Raw genomic sequence first — 20,881 nt, 5'->3', positions numbered from 1 at the left:
GCAAGATTTTAGGGGTCAACAGTTTAGCTTAGTAGTCAACTGTTTTAAATGGGCATATGCCATTTAGTATATTTTTAACAGTGCGCAGCGTTAACTATAAAATAGGCTGGAGGTCTACTCCCGATGGTTAAAAATGTGGGTTAATTAATGAATGACAAATGAACGGCCAACCCACCCCAGGCGACATGTCCTCTGTGATCTACTTAAGTGGTCAAACCTTCCTCTCGGCCATAAACTGACCATTGACGGATGTATCTCCCCCCCCCCCCCCACCCTCGCTGTATGACAATTGGTCAGTCCAGTGTCGTACGTCAGGGTTTAAGCCGTGTGTGTGTGTGAGGGGGGGGATCGGGTTCAACACATCCAGGTCCGTGTTGAGGGAAAACCCGATACAACCTGACCTGTCACAGATGGTGCTTGTCACAGGTCAATAGTTGACCGGATGTTGACCGTCAGGTTTGCAGTGACTGTTGCTCGGTGTTGGGGGGGGGGGGGAGGCATAGGACCGCGGTTAATTAAGATTCAGAATTTATTACAGATAGATCTAACACCCAGACTCCATATAAAATTATTAAATAAAAATATTTTTCGATTTAAATTTATTAAACATCGTTACTAGCGCCTACATTATGTAATTAAGCACTTTATTAAAACAAGAACACACTTTTACAACAGTTTTACATACAGTTATAAAATATTCCTGGTGATACAGGTGAACTTATTCCAGGTGAACATTCAATATCATCGTAATTAATGTATCTTTTGATTATTTAGATTGTTCAAAATATATAAACAACATGTGATGAATGTCTCTGTTAAGACGACACAAAAACGACACAACAATCCAATACAACCCGACACAACAACCCGACACAACAACCCGCCACAACAACCCGACACAACAACCCGCCACACCACAACATGTCGGCACACTGACATCGATTACGATGTTGAACCCAGCGGGAAGCAGGCTGCAGAAATCAATCAATCTCTCGTCTGCTGGTGGCCAGCTGGTCCAGTCCTCGAGACGTCTGCTGCCATTGGTTCATCTTAGCTGGTGGCATTGACAGGTGCCATGGCGCAGGTTGGAATGTCATGGCATTGACAGATGTCATGGCGCAGGTTGGAATGTCATGACATTCAAAATGTCTGCTACGCATTGACTTAGAATATTTTAATACACTGACGCGCTAACACAACTACACACTACCACAATGACACAGAACAGCAACAACACATCTCACGTAGCAACACAATAACACACCACCACAATTACACAGAACATCAACACACTGACGTACACACCACCAGATTGACACGACGTTGTCGCAAGGAATCGTACTAAACCTATAAAGAGAATTTTTCAATTTTGGCGTTTAAACATTTATATTGATCCACAAAAACAAAACGGATCATATTTTAAATGAACTTGGCTACTGCGTACAAACACTTTATTAGCTGCCACCCGTAACCACACACACAGACACCACACAACCACGTGATTCCATATATCCCACACACCACATCCCATCCAGTCGCAAAAAAAAAAAACAACTTGTCGGGATAAAAAAAAACAACACGAAAGAAAGAAAAACAAGCACCGCGTTACGAGTGTAAGTTTATTAATAGTTTATTGGATAACCTTTGACCCAGCATCATCACAGACCACCCAGATAAAGAGAAGTGAAATTAATGACAAACCACCGGCACAGCCAACATTTTACCCCCCCCCCTCCTAATGACAAACCACCGGCACAGCCAACATTTTACCCCCCCCCCCCCCACCTAATGTTTTGTGTTTCAAGCCCCTGTATGTTGTTATTAAAATTTAGTTAATTAGACGTGTTTGTCATGTAGAGCACGAGTGGGGGGGGGGGGGGGGGGGGAAGCGTGGGAGGTCGTGGTCTCTACTGTCTGGTTTGGTCTCATATTTGGGGAAACTATGAAGAGACAGATTGTGAATGAGTGTAGGAATTGGGGGGGGGGGGGGGTGAAACTAGGGTTAGGGTTAGGGTTTGGACAGATTTAAAGAGATAAAACAACTGGAATAGGACGGCTATTGTTAGTGTTGGAATTAGGATCAGGGTTATACTAATTGCTGAGTCCTTAGAATGCTAAGAAATATGATTAGGTATAGGGTGTGTGTGTTTGTGGGGGGGGGGGGGGGTGAATTAAGAAATAGTGTTAAGCTGGAAGTTTGGATTAGGATTAATGCTGTAACTAGGTTTATGGTTAGTGCTAGACTATATGGATTTATACATGGTAAGTGCGAGTGTTAGGGCTAATTTTTTTTAAGACAGGGAGTTCCGTTTTAATTATAGAAGCATAACATAACAAGTATATACCAAAACCTGGAGACATACCACAACACACTACAAATACAACGACACACTCAACATACTACAACACTCTACAAAAAGCATAACACACTACAAATACCACAACACACTAGAAATAAAGTTTAGAGCCTTATTCATACTGTTCTGAGGCATTTACGCTTTTCATAATTCAACACACCTTACAAAACTTTGAGACATACGACAATCATAAAGCTTCACATACACACCTAAACCTTTAATACACACCACCAGCGTTATTTCTCATATAAAAAAACATAAACGAACACCTCTCAAACATACAAGACATACACCACAAATCACACCTAACCAACCTTCCTAGACATACACCAAAACACCACCCAATCCCACACAAACCCTAACCCACATCCACCGTCACTCTATCTAACCTATTGTCAAGCAACAGTACCTAACCCCATACATCTCAAATCTAGCCACTAGCCACAATAGACCCGAGTTTTCCCCATTCACCCACTGAATAAAAAAAAACAACTTGCGTTCCTCTAACTTACAATAGCCTCAAACCCCCTTCAACATGTTGGGCGCCTTGTAATGAATAGACTCCATTTCTCTCTCCCCGCTTACGACACGGACTGATACATAGCCTCCAAACAAAACCCTCACCCCGCGGGGGTAACCCCCGACCTGTTCATTAAAACCTTAACTCGAATATATTTGTTAGCCGGGGTCCCGGTGAATGGGGGGCGCTCTTAAGGCGTCTTCGTACGTCCTGGAAGGCATTACGATCTGCGGAAAAACCTCTTGAGAAACTTTTACCTTGGAGCTTTACTATCGTTACATCCGTCTTCACGGCAACTTCATTAATAGCAAATTTAGTCATAAAGTAGACAGACTTCATATATATATATATATATATATATATATATATATATATATATATATATATATATATATATATATATATATATATATATATATATAGTGGTCCGCCTCGGCCAATGGTACGACGAATAACATGCCTCATGACACCGTGACTCAGTCCAATTAAAGATAATAATAAATAAACCTTTGCGGATCTTTACAAATAAACACAAACAAGAATCATGTGCTATGTTGTGGTCTGATGTTTGTATAGGAAGACTTCGGCCTCTGTCTACCACTAGTTACCGCCACTGATTCCAAAGAAAACAGTATCAGCTTATTACAGATAGATTGCAAGGGGCGATCACTGTCTCATTACTTCCCTTTGTTCTGCATCTAGCAGGTCAATATCCTACCGTTGTAGAGATGCTGGTTGTGGGGTGGTGTTGGCCCATTACATCGATACCAGTTGTGTGTGTCTTGTTTCAGTTGGAACTAAGATAATATACGAGAGCGAGGGGGCGAGGTTTCAAATCCCAAGTAGGAGATAGAGCAGTAGAGTTTAGTTGAGCATTGTAATGAATTCTCTTTAGATGTAGCCATCCATTGGACAGATGAAGTAGAGTTCATATGTTTTTTGACCTCGGTATATGAACGGATAGGTGGGTCAGAACTGGTGGACTCAGGGACCTACTGACTTTGACCAGGATTCGAACTCTAGACTTAGGCCACGTCGTCCCATGTTGAGCACTGCGCTGGCCAGATATTACTTTTGATATGCCAAATTGGCTGGTGCAAGGTGAATCCAGTTTGATGTTCAACATGTGATGTTCACATTTAGGTGCGTCAGTAAGCTTTTGTATCGTTACCTCAGAATGAACTTTCCTTTATACCATTCTTTTTATACCTTAATAACTGTATGGATAAAAAAAAACTAAGTTCACTATCTAAATTAAAAAAAAAACCGACGTTCTTAAAATTTTCCCGCAATAACGACGTCATTAGTATTTTAGCGCCGACGCTGAGTCCGCTCTATAATCGCACACCGCGCTTACGTCTTCGTTTGATGAAATTACCGTCGCACCCATTACCACAGCACAAATTACGCCGGCAATCAACGTTTTCAACGAACTTAACATCAGCCACCTATTTGGGCAGACGACCGAGAAACTGTCCCTCCCCACACAATGTGTGGATTGTGAGGGAGCGGGACCAGGTCTGTTTGAATCTCTGTGTACTCACCAATACATTGCTCGCTAATGCACGTAATCGCTCGAACATCGTTTTTCCAATTGCTTTTTTTTTTCTAATTTACTATTTTAATTTTCGATCAAGTTCTCCAAATGTCATAACAATTACGACTTTTTAGATAAAAGAAATAAAAAAAAATTGAGATCAACATTACCTGCAAAAGTCACAGCAATTTAGCTCCCCTCCCCCTTAAAGCAGCTTTCCCCCCCCCACTCCTTTTTCCCGCTAAAACAGCTTTTAAAACATAAAAATAAAAAAACTATTTTAAATTACCCCTTTAAAATTTATCTGGCAAGAAATGCCATCTACAATGGTAGCCAGATAAAAATCAAACAGGCCGCTGAATGAAGCTGAGTATCAAGCGCACAACGTCGCGTTATTTACCTGTAATTAACTGTCAACTGTTTACCTGTAATTAAAGCCACGATAACCAAGCCACGCTCCCCCATGAACGCCACGGTTCATTGATCTTCCCCAATAGACCGAACCCACCCTAACGACTCCCCTCAAATGGGGCGCGCGCACGTGTCAAAACGTCACTGGTCCCTCATAATCTTCATGGTTTCCCATAATCCTTTTCCTTTCTCAACTCCTGAGCAGAAGATTATTGTTGTAGATTATTCCCCTTTCAATAAATTAACCTAGTTTTCTCCCCATAACATCCCCCCGGCAACCCTTAGGGTACATTATCTTTTAATTTCGCTGCCTCCACGCTATCTTGTAGATTCTAATTCAGCTTTAACGAGGCTGCCGGGAACCACGTGATCTGATCTATTTCTGACAAGACTCGACGCTAGAGACTCCAGCTGTATAACAATGGGGTGGGTAAGACGATAGCTGCCCCAAGGCACCGACAGTAGATCTATCTTTCTAATCTTAATCCGCCGGTCCCCCCCCTCAAAGTGTGCCTTAATCCAGTCGTGACAAGTTCTTCTTATCCATTTTCTCTCGACCATACTTGCACCAATTTTCGCCATACGTTTCCAACTTATATTTCCAGCGTTCATTTCAGCATCTATTTTCACAATTTATATTCTTTGTCTAATTTTTTCATCCAATATTTTTTTTAATCTTCTAATTATTTAAAAAAAAATACTTGTATACATTTATATGTAAATTTTTACATTCATTATTCGCATCCATTTCTTTATTCCTTTCATATTCTTTTCCTTACCTCTTTCAACGCAAGTTTCGACTTTAATTTCCTTTACATTTCTATATTCATCTTTTATCAATTTCATCGATATTTTCTGCATGGATTCAAATAGATAATTTTAAAATAATAATTCTGATGTATTCATCTAACGAATTTTCATTTTCAGTATTCGATTTTAAGCCAATTTTATTCCAGTGTCACTGAAATAAAATAAATTGACTTATTTTTTTCTGTTTATTGTAGGTTGTAAACCAAAATGCACCCAAATCTATGTATAAGAAAATAAAACCTCTAAAACCGATCACACCAAACTTCTACAAAGCTAGCAATAAATTGTCGACACATTTCAACCGTCGAAAGAAACCCTCATGTTCTGAATAACGTTGATGAAGACCGAACAATGGGTCGTTTGTTGGTTTGATGGTCTGTCGTGACTCTAGTTTCACTGATGATAATTAATTTAACCTTTCCCCTCATTTAATGAACCCAGAAACATGATATAAAAATGGTTACGTTTTATTTATAATTCAAAAGTGCACGCGTGGACACTTAAACCTAATTGGTTTAATCTGTTAATTAATTAATTACATGTTATTTTTATATTACGGGCCAATATATATATATATATATATATATATATATATATATATATATATATATATATATATATATATATATATATATATATATATATATATATATATCGATGTAATATCGAAACAAAAAGTTACTTAATTATTTAAGTGTAATTAAGCTTATTAAATTGTATTTAAATTTCCGAAAAAAAAAACAAAACCAAAGTAGAAAACTTGTTGCACATTGGCCGAACATTTTAGTAAACAGCAACTCGCATCGACGCCTCCCTCCCCCCTACCCACACACCACCACCACCCACACTAAGCCGCCATCTTAACTAATGACTAGTCTCCCCGCGAGAAGAGCGAAGAGCCCGTTTCGTTGTTTTATAATTACTCATATCATAATTGTTTTCAAATGTACAACCAAGAACCGCCAATTGAACTGCGCCGCCGAATATAATTAATTGACTGGATCTTACCATAACCACGCCGACACCACCAACTATGAAAACAAAAATTCTTTACGACAACAATAAACACAATAATTAAATAATTTTTTTTCCGCTTCTGATTTTCCCCCGCCGGTGGTGCTAATTCTAGACTTGACGCGTGTCGTCTGTTCTTTAGCTAGGCTTGGGCTCTGGGGTAAATTACTGGCATTGCTCGTCTGCTACTTTACAATTAACGGACACCGATAGCCCAACCTGGTAATGACAGCGTCCTGTTTGTTAGCGCGGGGAGATCGACTCGACGCTAGGCTTGGTGTTGTTTTTTTTTTTTTGTGGCTTTGTTTCCGGTCGCTTTGGTTTGTCATCTCGATAAACACGGACACACACACACACACGCGGTTACACACACACACACACGCACACACACACACGCGCACACACACATACACACACACGCACACACACATACACAAATACACACACATACACACACGGGGACACACACACGCACACATACGCACACACGGACACACACACACACAGACACACGGTCACACGGCCACACACGCACGCACACACATTTACGCACGCACACACACTCGTGCACACAGCCACTTAATACATACACACCCAAAAGAAACACACGCATACGTACTCACCCACATGCACGTACACACCCATCTCTAGCGTGTAGAAACACACCCACCCACACCTACACGCGCACACAGTATGGGTACGTTGAAGATTTATCATAAATACAATTAAATTTTTAATAAAAACTGCTTATTAATTTAAAAATATTAAATTAGGTTACTCACACAAGTAGGGAAACAACAAAACTCAAAAAAAACAACAACAAACAAACAACAAATTAAGTATATTAAAAAATAAAATTCAGAACCATTTGTTAATTTTAAATACAAATTAAAAAGCGAAACAAAAAAAATTCCAAGATTGTTACCTAATTACTTTAATTTGACACTCATCAAAAGTTAATTAGACAATTTAAAAAAGCAGCAAATGAACATCAATTAGACAATAACAGAACAGTGTATCACATGACCAATAGGAAACACGACAGGAAACTCGGCAATGTTTTGGAGGGCCTCCATCAGTCGATTACTCGAGACCCCCCTCCCCTCCCCCTCCCCCAGGCAAGTGTCCCTAAGTAGCCTATCAAGTGGGTACATGGGTCATCTACTTTGGAAATTCCACTTTATTTTAAAAACAGAAACTGGGTAAGACTTAATTAGGGCAGCGATTGTTTAATTGGACGGCGGAGTCTGGAAAATATGCCTAGTAAAAATAATAATAATAATAATAAAAATTCAACACCAGTTTAAATGTAATCACGTGATACCTAGACTGGTTTTGTGTTATAAAATAACAATAATGTATCATCAATGTATCCCCAATTCCTTAGGCTCATAAACTGTTTGTTAATACAACAACCTGGATTTAATAAGTGACTAGACAAAAAAATCAATGTTGTTAAGTTAACAACCTTGTCTCATCCTTATCCTTAATCCTTAATCCCTAAACTCACAAACTGTAAATAAAACAACCACCAGGATCAATGTTCTCTCGTAGGTGCGCGGTCCCCTGGCCGATCAGTTGTTTTCAAGCTACCGCGCAGTGATTTGGGAAAAAAAAACAACATATATCCTTTTATTAGACTTTTAGAGCACCGCGCACATAAAATACGAGTTACATTCTAGTTTTTTTCCCCGTTAGAGGCAACGGTAACCAGGATTTCACTTGATTTAACCGAAACTGATTGTCGAAACTCTTGGAGTTTTTAAGTACTGTCTAAGAAACTTGGCAGCTGTCTCGGGACCTCAATCTTTCAGGGGCGTCAAATTAAACTTTTTTTTTCGCAAAAAGTTCTGGTGTTTGAAAATAAATTAATATATAGAATCTGACTCGGTTATTGACTAGCCATTGTTTTATGTTCTCTATAAAGGTTAAGAACCACTGAGCTATACCCTCCTAAAAATGTGTATGACTACACTAGATTTTTGGTTGTTGTGACAAACTTGGTTAAGTCGATGTGACTTTTTAAAAATGTTCATTCTAATCATCTGATTCGATTGAATATTGAACCCAATTTTTTAATTATGATATTCGGAAAAAAATTGTATAAGAATTGAAAGGAATATTTTCAAACTTCCTGGATTTAAAGTTGTATGTACGCAAGGTGATGTCTTTCAGTAGTTGGGTCGGTCAAGAGAGTTAAGTCCCTTAGATGTTGCCGGAAATTGTGATCCTTGTTTTGAGTCGACCCAAATTATAAATCAAGTGAGAAAAATATTTGGGACTAATGCTGGGGTGCGGGGTGTGTGGGGGTGGGGGTAAGAATTTCGCGGCGGTGGGTCACACGTGCCGGACACGGGGCCGGGCGCTAATCGGAGAAACAACAACGGCACGATAAAAGCGCCGGTCCCTTAAGTCCTCGGCACACGACCCCCGGGCCTAGCTACACCGACCCACAGTCCTAGGTACCACGCTCGGTCAGCATTCGACGTGCGGACGACAGGTGATGTTTGAAAACACGGCGTACACCAGACGACATTTGACCAACGTTTATCGTCTGCTTGATGAGAAGGAAGTGACGGAAGGGACTAAATTGGAAGGGGGGGGGGATTAAAACATAAGGTCGCAACGGAAACGAAACGAAACCACAACAAACGAAAACAACGGGAGGGGGGGATTGTTTGTGACTAATTGATGTCACAAATGTGAGTTGTGTTTGCGCGTTAATTCATTAAGAGTTATAATTTCATTTTGCGTTTCCTCTCGCACGTGTAAACAAGGGAAGCTACTCCAGAACACTTCCGTTCGATCCAGCGATTGTGTCGCCTTGTGGCAGGTGCATGTCATAAAACTTCACACTCCGTTTGTATGGGGGGGGGGGGGGGGGAGATGTGTTCGAGTAGATGTGGCGTGTGCTTGTTGATGTGCTGTGTTAGATATGTGTGTGAGTGTTGATGTGCGTGTATGTTGATGTGTGTGTGTGTGTGTGTGTGTGATGTGTTCGAGTAGATGTGGTGTGTGCATGTTGATGTGCTGTGTTGGAGTATATGTGTGTGAGTGTTGATGTGCGTGTATGTTGATGTGTGTGTGTGTGTGCGATGTGTTCGAGTAGATGTGGTGTGCGCTTGTTGATGTGCTGTGTTAGATATGTGTGTGAGTGTTGATGTGTGTGTGTGTGATGTGTTCGAGTAGATGTGCTGTGTGCCTGTTGATGTGCTGTGTTGGAGGATATGTGTGTGAGTGTTGATGTGTGTGGGTGTTGAAGAGATGGAATTATTAAAGGGTTGGGGTGGGGTCGTTGTTTCTTGAATATTATTATTTCGTCGCCTACATACTGAGGTGGTATTTTTGAGTCGCAGAAGAAAACATAAACATTGATGTAGTAACTTATAGATAACAACAACTGATTGTTTTTACAAGCTTTTTTTTTACTTAGAACACAATGTCCGTTTGTTTGTTTGTGGGTTTATGGGAACAATCTTGTAACTCAATTTTGATCCACTTAAAATGCACCAATTTCGTTGAAACTTTCCAGATACTTTCTTTTTCGATGATAATCCACGAATACCAATTTTTAAATTTTTATTATTGATATGACTACTGACGATTTTTAGAAAAAGTCTGAGTTAATATAATGAGATAGCGACACCACAATGTCATGCCCTAAAAGCTTAAGCTATTTCCAAGATTATATTTGATTCAGTTGACTGAAGCTATTGGATATTTTTAGTTTAATATTACTAGTGTCTAGGTCTTCCACTAAAATTTTCTGTCAAATTAGGAGGACAACTGTCCTGTATATTCAAGGAAAAATTTCCAAATGAGAACCGTCGGATTAAAAAGAATAAGAAAATCTACTTAAAAGTCTCAAGTATTGCACATCTCATTACAAGCATTTTAAAGTGGGACAATTTCCTTTTAAAGTTGTCTAGATGGTATCTTGGTTTAACGAGAAATGCTCCCCTTCCCCCGTCAGTCATCCCCCCACCTCCCACACATATACACACACATACATACACACACACACACATCAGCAGCCCACGTCTGACTCCCGGATATGACGTGAGGTCTCGTCTGAAGTGAAATGTACCAGACGATTAGCATGACCTGGTGGTAGGTCTGACCTGATGATAAGTCTGACCTAATGAAGACTGAACTAATGATAAGTCTGACCTGATGATATGTCTGACCTAATGATAAGTCTGACCTGATGATAAGTCTGAACAAATGAAGACTTAACTAATGATAAGTCTGAAGTGTGACCTGATATATCTACAGGATAAGTCTCTTATGATAAGTCTAACATAGTGATATCTTTGATCATGTCATAGTCCTGACCTCATCATTCTCAAAATATAATACCTTGATCGTAGCATTTTAAATGGTGTTAAAATAGCATTTCGCTACAATAAATCACACGTTGTAATTATAACTTTAAATAACGCTTGGTCGGAGCGCGAGGTATGGGAAGGGCACATTGTCATAAGTTAACCTCTTCAAAGACCTTTCTTAGAAATTTAATATTAATAATCATAATTAAATTGTAAATTGTATTCGGAAGTGTGTTGTAAAAAAAGATCTGGATTTTTATAAGGAACCTCAGATCTGTAAAATAAAAAATGGCCAAAAAAAAAAAATCAATTCTATAACATACAACGACCACCCCACATAAAATGCCGATAGACGCCCCACACAAACCACGCCCCACACCAAAACCACCCCACATCAAAACCACCCCACACACATACCACCACCCACACACAAACCACCCGACATAAAATGCCGGTAGATACCCCACACAAACCACGCCCCACACCAAAACCACCCCACACCAAAACCACCCCACACACATACCACCACCCACACACAAACCACCCGACATAAAATTCCGATAGACATCCCACAGCGGAAGCAGGATATGAGTCGGTTGACCATGCGCATTAGAATCCTGGGATATGAAGGCGTCTCGAACATTCCAACAGACAGCGCCATGTTTGACGTCCAGTTTGAGGGGACAGCGGGAAAAATCAACACCCCCAGCCAAGGGCAAACAACTCGTGATTTCTGTAGCGCTGTCAGTGTGTCATCGCTATTTGATACACACAAGATGTAGGCTACATACATTACATGTAATTAGGTTTATCTGTAGGTTTATCATTAGGTTTTAAATTTATGTTCATATCTAGGTTAATAATTAACTTTGTAATTAGTAGGATTATGATTTTGTTCATGATTTAGTTTACGTTTATGTTTAGGTTTAAGTTTAGGTTTATGTATAGGTTTATAATTAGGTTTATGATCAGGTTTATGTTCAGGTTTATATCTGGGTTAATAATTACGTTTATGATTAGTAGGTTTATGATTAGGTTTATGATTAGGTTTATATTCAAATTCCAGATAAACTTCATTGATAAAATTTTTCCGGACAACTATAAATACAAGTATGTCTATGAAAAAAAATCAGTGGTTGACGATTCAGTCTATTGATCTCCTCGCTAGGACTTATCAAAGTACATTTATAATAATGTATCTAACCCCAGCCTGACCCCCCCCCCACACACACACCAACACTTTACTCTAGCACTGGTCCTAACAGTGATATCCACAAATCTTGTGACGATTCTAGACCGCATTGTCCTGCCTGTAAACACAAATTTTAGATCTAACATAAGCCTAACCCCAACCGTCACGAAAAATATCAGCTTAGTTTTTAACTCGAAACATTTCTGTCTAGGCATGAAAGTAACAAATATTTATTGATAGGTATGATAGATAATGCGTTATTATTTTTCCTTCTATTTAATACTCTCTAAAAACATGTCGAACGTATAGTTTTTAGCGATATTTCAGTCGCCCTCCCCCACCTCCCCCCTCCCCCAAGTTATCTTGTCATAATCCAACAGCCAGACTGTCTAAACAAACCTTGACTTGACTTGACATTCGCCTACGCTTCTCGGACGTCGGCGCCCCTCAAGTCAAGTTTTTTTTGTACCTCACTGCGCTTGGCCAATTTGTGTGGTTGTATGCCTCCCCCTCACACACACTCCCCCACACATACCACTCACCGCTGTGATGTGTTGACCCTCCTGTGACCAAATTATCACCCGGACTTATAGAACACAACGTCCACATTCCTATGTTATTGTTTTGTTGGTTTATCAGGCGGTGATGAGGTCACTGCATCCTTCCGCTCGACAAAAAAAAAAAATTTTGAAAACTTCGACGCCGCATTGGCGAATCGATACACCGTTACTATTTTTAGACCATTGGCCTACTTATGTTGATACTAGAATAGATAGACGATTAGTACCTTAACTGGAATGTTTCAGTTGTAGGCAAGGGTGAGCCAGCATTGTATTTGTTATGAGAAGTCTCTCTTAGTGTTTCTTTCAGACATATTTCTCCTTGAAAGGGGGGGGGGCACTTGAACTTTTCAAGGAGGGGTAATGGAGGTCGACACTGGTTACAGATTATATTTTCTACATACATTATATTTTGTTCGTAGGGGGGGGGGGGGGGGCAGATGCTTGAAAGAAACTCTGGTCTCGTTCGTATTTGGGTAAGAGCTAGGGCGTTAGTTAAATGTTTAGATAGTGACACTAGCAACATTGATGCGGATATACTTTTTCTTTAAGTCGTGTTGATTTTTACTTTCTCGTAAAGGAAGTATTGTAATCGTGCACAAAAATCACATGAAATTTTGACAGTTTTCATTGTTTTACAGTACTTTAAAATATACGGAGTATAGGGGACTTAAATTAATTCGGGCTAAAATTCTAAATCTAGATTTATAAAAATTTCGGCGTTTTACGCGTAATAGAGTCGGAAAAAGGGGCTTATTTTTTATTTTATTTTGTACCACCTAATCAAATGGGTGCAGGGGGATAGGAAGACAGAACTTTCGATACTGCTACAAAGAAATAAATAAGAAATATCTTAAATACAAAGTGTTTCCGAGTTGTGTCCCTTTCGTTGTTGAGTAGATCTGAAGAATTTTAGTCTTGTGATGTTGGTGTGTTTAGCCTAGGTCAGGTTTAGAGTTATAGTAACTGAGAGCGTTGGGGGTTAGGGTTAGGTTGGTCTTTTAACCAGATCTAAAGTAAGATGATAGTGTTTTGTAGGAGTTTGTTTAGAGATTCGATGATAGGATACACGGATAACGGTACAGTCGGGTTGCAAACGATACATAAGTAAACAAACAATACACGTGTTTTATCTACGTATCACACAGGTATAAAATGGATTTTATTTTCTCTTTCTTGTTGTCAGACCAATGCTACACCAATATAACATTTAAAAAAATTCTTGTAGTCAGACCAATGCTACACCAATATAACATTTGAAGAAATTCTTGTTATCACAATTTTTAATATTGCAATAATATAACATTTAAAAAAAATTCCTTTGTACCAAACTTAGCGGGCCATATAAATATAACAAAATTTTTGTGTATTGGTGCCAGAATTGACGTGAAAGAGTTCTCTTTGCTCCTTCTTCAACATAGCGCCTCAACCATAATCCATAATGTTCGACTTTGTCTGGTTCCATGTTTCTAGAATGAGCGTGCCATATAAATATATTTGTTTTTTTTTGCTTCCTGTTGCTAGATTTTTGCGTGCCACATATACATTTTTTTTTGTTTTAGTTACTGTAATTTAATTATTATTTTTTTTTTTTTTTTTTTTTTTTTTTGTTTTTTTTTTGTTTGCAAAACTTCTGCGACGTAAATCTCTTAACATGTTTTTGTTTTTCTTGTCTCAGACTTCTGAACGAAGGTGAGAAAAAACCTTTTATCGAGGAGGCCGAGCGCCTGAGGCTCCAGCACAAGAAGGACCACCCCGACTACAAGTACCAGCCCCGCCGCAGGAAGGCTCCCAAGGGCGGCAACTCCGCGTCATCAGGGGGACACAACTCCAAGTCCTCGGTCGGCGGACGCGACACGTCGTCGCCTAGCGACGATTGTTCCAGCGAGTGTTCCAGCCAGCAGGGCAATTCCAACGGTCCGCCCACCCCGCCCGTCACACCCAACCAGCACGAGGCGGTCAAGTGCATGTACGACAGACGTGGGCACCGGGGCTACATTATGGGTGAGTACATCACGTGGGCTGGGTACTCACACGCAGGTCTTAGGGGTAGTGTCAGACACACATACAGGTCTTAGGGGTAGTCACACACACACAGGTCTTAGGGGTAGTCTCACACACACACACACATACACACACACACAGAGGTCTAAGGGGTAGTCTCACACACACACACACACAGGTCTTAGGGGTGGTCTAACACACATACATGTCTAAGGGGTAGTCTCACACACATACAAGTCTAAGGGGTGGTCTCACACACACATACAGGTCTAAGGGGTAGTCTCACACACATACAAGTCTAAGGGGTGGTCTCACACACACAGGTCTAAGGGGTAGTCACACACACATACAGGTCTAAGGGGTAGTCACACACACATACAGGTCTAAGGGGTAGTCTCACACACACATGTCTAAGGGGTGGTCTCACACACATACAAGTCTAAGGGGTAGTCTCACACATACAGGTCTAAGGGGTGGTCTCACACACACATACAGGTCTAAGATGTAGTCACACACATACACAGGTCTAAGGGGTAGTCACACACATACACAGGTCTAAGGGGTAGTCTCACACACATACACAGGTCTAAGGGGTAGTCTCACACACACATACAGGTCTAATGGGTAGTCACACACATACAAGTCTAAGGGGTGGTCTCACACACACATACAGGTGTAATGGGTAGTCTCACACACACATACAGGTCTAATGGGTAGTCTCACACACACATGTATAAGGGGTAGTCACACACATGCCTTTCTAAGGGGTAGTCTACCAATAACGGCCATTTTTTTTCCTGATATAATTTCCGCCCCTATATCTAATTCCTTTTTAATACTTAACACATTAGTAAAACAGAGTTACAATAAATCGAATTTATTACTGTTTACAAAATAGTCTTTAAAAACACCGAAATAACTGGTAAAATTGAGGTTTAAAAAAAGTTTTTTTTTTACAGTGTAAGAGGGATCAAACGTTCCCAGCCACCCTACCCCTTCCATCTTTTTATCGTCTCACATCGCCACAGAAATCCCCACCCCCAAGAGTGTAGTCATTCATATACAAATGGGTATCGCCCCGAGATTAAATCAATATTGCAGTGTAATTGTACCAATCACGTCAAGTTAATTTTATCGACTGGCGCAGTGTCTAGGCATAGATGTGTTACTTGTATTAATATTTCAGAAATATATATTTGAAGTCCTTACATATTAGCCAATATCATTTGTAAGTTTGAAAAAAAAAATGTAAACATCAGAATTTGCTAGAAAATACTTTTGATTTTAGACGTTAGGATTTTGCTATCTGTATTGATCGACATTATAATAATTTATTAATCGGATAGTTAAAATATTAATAAGTTAACTTAAAATAAAAAAAAAAAACCTCAGTAAACTTTGACATCGTCCTTGACTTTGTTTTCTGTCTTCTCCTTGCAGGACCTTCCGGTCACCCGATTGACTTTAGCCGCATGGACCTCAGCCCGGAAGTGATCGAACAGTTCGATGACCAGGACCTTGACCAGTACCTCCCGCCGCCGGGCATGGGGCACCACCTCCCCCAGCACAACCCACACCACAGCGACAACAGCTACCCACCCTGCTACATGGGCGCGAGCATGCAGCCCGCCCCCACCGGCTCGCCCGGGTGGTCGTCTCCCTACCGGATGTCCTCCTCGGCCGCCCCCTCCTGCCTCCCTCCCTACCTCCCCCACAGCTCCAGCCACACCACACTCCACACCATGCAGGCACCGTACGACCTCTCCGAGCAAGGTCAATCCTCCACAAGGTCACCTCCGCTCACCTCCTCCAGCGGGACGCTGGGGACCACATCCCAACCCTCGCCCCAGAACCTCGCCACCACAGACAACTTCCTGCACTCCAGCAACCCGGCCGAGTGCAAGTACCGCGGCGACGACAGCTGCTCCGTCAAACTGGAACAGCACCAACAGCAGCAACAGCAATCCCAGGCTCAAGGACTACGATCCCTCTCCATGCAGCCGCAGTTCCGGTGCGACCCCAAATACGACCCCTCCGGCTACCCCAGCAGCCAGCCGACCCCCTCGCGGTACGCCGTCGACTCGACGCAAGCCAGCTACAACCACATGCCCGGGCCGTACGTACCCCAAAACACCAACGGCGTCCTGAGCTCCCCCAGCTACCAGTACAGCATGGGGCTCCACAGGCAGGGGATGTTCAACGCCATCCCCGCCGCGGTACCTTCTGAGCAGACGTGGGAGAGATTTGGATGAGCAGCCGACATTTTGGATGCGTAATCCATAATCCATTCTTAGGCAAATCATTAAAAAAAAACTAATCTCGCCCCGGCTCAAGAAAAACTCAGCAAAAATATTTTCCCAGCCATAAACTCGTTATTAATAACCAGCTTCAAATGTTGTGTCGCCAAACTTTGTAGATAATTATCTACCTGTATGTATAAAAAAAATGCTCCTGTTTTTTTTAAAAAATGAAAGACGTAACAAAAACGTAAATAACACGTTTATGTTTGTGTCGGTCAGTGCAAGATAAACGATGTGTGTCGCACAAGCCAAGAGATGAACTATCAGTGACCATTTGTTGTTCAACCACAGAATATGGTGGTTTTTTTTCTTGGTGGTTTTTAGGTGGTTTTTCTAACAGCTTTCTAATGCTCAATCCTGCAGTTCAATTCACGGTCAGTGCCAAAAACACGAAGTGTGCTGTCTAGTACAACAGCAGACATCGACAGGGCTGTTCAGTACAGCAGACATAAGGCTGTTCACATCGGCAGCGCAAACAAACAATGCTGTCCTATATGACAGCACAAACAATGATGTCCCATAAAACAGCCCAAAACAATGCTGTCCTATAAAATAGCACACAACATTGCTGTTCTATAAAAAAAATAGCACAAAACATTGCTGTTCTGTAAACAGCACAATGCTGACAATCTACAATAATTTACAAGAACCTTAAAAAAATTTAAAATAATAATATTTAGAGTTATAAGCGAATATTAATGTTACATAATACTTTATTTTAAAATCCAGAATGAATACTATTTATATTGTTTGAAACATCGTAGAAAGTAGAGTTTTTAAAATATGTTTTCGCTGTATACATGTTTTATTTTTTTTTTTAAATATATTTTATAATGCTACTGTCGTTGTCATAGTGAGCACTATAGAGAGTGATGTGTGATGTTATGTAATAGATGTACACATTACACGTGTACACGTGTGTTTTTCAAACTTTTTACTACGTGTACTCAAGAGATTAACATAATGTTTAGACGTGTTTCATAGGAATCAGTGTAGAACCTAAGAACGTTCCTTTTGTCAGTTTAAATCAGCTCTGTAGCTGTAGTCAGCTAGAACAGTCTGAAACAGCTGGTTGTTGGCAGTCTAAAATAAGACGTAGAGCTGTTTCTGACGGGCGACTAACATGCCGGTTGTGGGCGTGTTTGTTCTAACACGTCACTTCCTGATGTTGGGTGAGGTCATACACTGACCCGGCGAGTGTATGCGGGTGAGCAGGTCATTGTTTGCTACCTAGTTTTGTGGAGAAGGTGGGGGTTTGTGGGGTTTAAGGGCAGTATGTGTGAGAAAAAATTTCATAGTGTCCGTACATTGTTGTGTGCCATTGTCCCTGGTCACATGACCACAGTTGTATGCCAAAATGAACATCACACAGTACATCCACTCAACAAGATTGTGCTAGCCACATCTTCAAGACATTTTGTAGCCGTGTCTTCAAGACATTTTGTAACCGTGTCTTCAAGACATTTTGTAACCGTGTCTTCAAGATATTTTGTTTTAATGGTATAAATTGCTCTCACAATTTTCTATGTGCTATCTATTGGCCTTCATATTAGCCACCCTATTTCTAAAACATTACTTACAAGACATCGAAATCATCGAAATCATAAATAGTAATTACCAAACATAGCTTCAAACAACCTTTTAAACTCAATCTTTTGGCGAAAGTCTATTTATTTATTAAAGTCTATTTCAAATATTACAATAGAAGAATCGACCAAAGCACAACCAATATACATCTACATTTCTCCACATTGTTTTTTTTTGGTATCATGATACAAACATTAAAATCTTATTCATATCGTTTATCAGTCTCATTAAATAAAACCACCGAGACAAATGTATAAATAAATATAACAGAGAAAAACCCAAGACCCTTTTCTTTTTTTCGTATTCTTGTTGGTAAAACAAATCAAAGTTTGTACTAATCTAGGTATATTACATTTTTAACGTTATATTTTAACCAGTTTTTGATGTTTATATTTCTGAGTGAAACGTTTTTATTAAATCGTAAGACACGCGTCTCCCAAACATTAGACTATAACACACGTGAACCATTTTTGATATGGGATAGCTGCATGTACACAATGTTTGCATAAATTATGTTGGTGTACGAGGTATGTGTACAGCAATACAACACACAATGATCGCCAGACACGATCTTACATATACCCACACATACACCCACATATACACCCACATATATACCCACACATACCCACACATACACATACACCCACACATACATCCACACATACACCCAAACATAAACTTACACATACACCCACACATACACCCACACATACAACCACACATACACATACACCTACACATACGTCAACACAAGCACCCGCACATACACCCACACCCACACCCACACATATACCCACACATACACCAACACATACACATACACCCACACCCACACATACACCCACACATACACCCACACACTCATGCACGCTGCAGAAATTAGATTAAGCACTACTGGGCATTAACGGATATGCACACAAATCAATCCATACATGCTAACTACAAATACCCCCTCGCCTATATCCACATCTACATTCAGACCCACCCACATACACAACACCTCCACACACATATACACAACACTTACACATATAACCACATATACCCTTGTATACACCACCCACACATACACACAAACAACAGCAGCGCCTACACATACAAACACAAACTCACAAACTACACACACACACACCCACACACACATACGTAGACAACACATAAACCCACATACACTTCACATATTACACACATAACCTACACAACCAACACACCTACACTCACACCTACATACACATCACATACACCCACATACACCCACACCACCTGTACGTGTGGACTTATATCAATTGTTTTTAACGGTGCTCCGTAAACAAATATGGTCTAATTAATTGCTGAGACAATCAAAAGATAATGTACTTAATTTGTTCATACACTTTTTTTATGTTCTTACCTGTATTTCTACCTGGATTTTTTTTCTTGTAAATAAATCAAAATACGGAATAAATTATGTTTTATTTTAAAAATTATAATGACATATTTGTGTTAATGTGAATACATATTACGTGAATGAAAATACAGAACACAGACACGTATTTATGTAAAATACTGAATGGATTTATCACACAAGAGACTTAGTGTGTTGGAGTTTATATACGGGAGACATATCTTTACAGAAACTTTAAATATTGATGGTTACATTGTTTACCTGGAAAATTTATTGGTTACCTTATGTAGCAGAAAGTTTACCTTAATCTGGTTAATATTTGGTTTTTTTTTTTGTACTGGTAAACAAAATGTATACAAAATGATACTTGTGTTTTTTTTAAAAATCTGATATTTATGTGAATAATTTGATAATAAAATATTTTATGCATGAAAGCAAATTTAAAGTGTTTTGTTTTTATTAACAAAGTAGAGCCTTTGATATTCTTATACATCAAACAACGATGGTCAGAGCTTTGAAATTATTGGCAGTAGATTCAAACGTTCAAATGCGACGTTATTTTCTAATGCTTGTTAGACGTTTATGTGATGCTGAATGGAACAGTTTCACATACTGTTGTGACAACCTTGCTTTACACACAGACACACACACACATAGAAATAAAACTTTGTAACGGTTCCACCTGGTATACAACTTGATGTTCTCATTGAAAAAAATTATCATCATACAACCCGGTATTCAACTTGAAGTCCTTCTTCATCATAAAATAATCAATTTAATACCGGCGTTTTACTTGATGCCTTCATTGGAAAAATTATCAAATTAATACCGGGTATTGGATTTATCTTAATTCTGATAGTAAAAGAACACAAAT

General features: G+C 39.8%; 1 protein-coding gene across 1 annotated transcript in view; it reads left to right on the top strand.

The window, feature by feature from the left end:
* LOC131938751 (transcription factor Sox-10) overlaps positions 1–20,436 on the top strand; it is a 35,062-nt gene extending 14,626 nt beyond the window's left edge. Inside the window, exons 3-4 of the mRNA XM_059296896.1 lie at positions 14,408–14,733; positions 16,174–20,436. Of these exons, the coding sequence (XP_059152879.1) occupies positions 14,408–14,733; positions 16,174–16,985 (1,138 nt within the window). The 3' untranslated portion in view covers positions 16,986–20,436. The remainder of the gene's footprint in view (positions 1–14,407; positions 14,734–16,173) is intronic.
* Positions 20,437–20,881: the final 445 nt, after the last annotated feature.

Source organism: Physella acuta, unplaced genomic scaffold (genome assembly GCF_028476545.2).
Source record: "Physella acuta isolate Inbredline_101_S28 unplaced genomic scaffold, ASM2847654v3 ptg000256l, whole genome shotgun sequence".
Classification (NCBI taxonomy): domain Eukaryota; kingdom Metazoa; phylum Mollusca; class Gastropoda; family Physidae; genus Physella; species Physella acuta.
The sequence above is the reverse complement of the archived record's forward strand: the minus strand, read 5'-3'. Positions and strand labels throughout refer to the sequence as shown.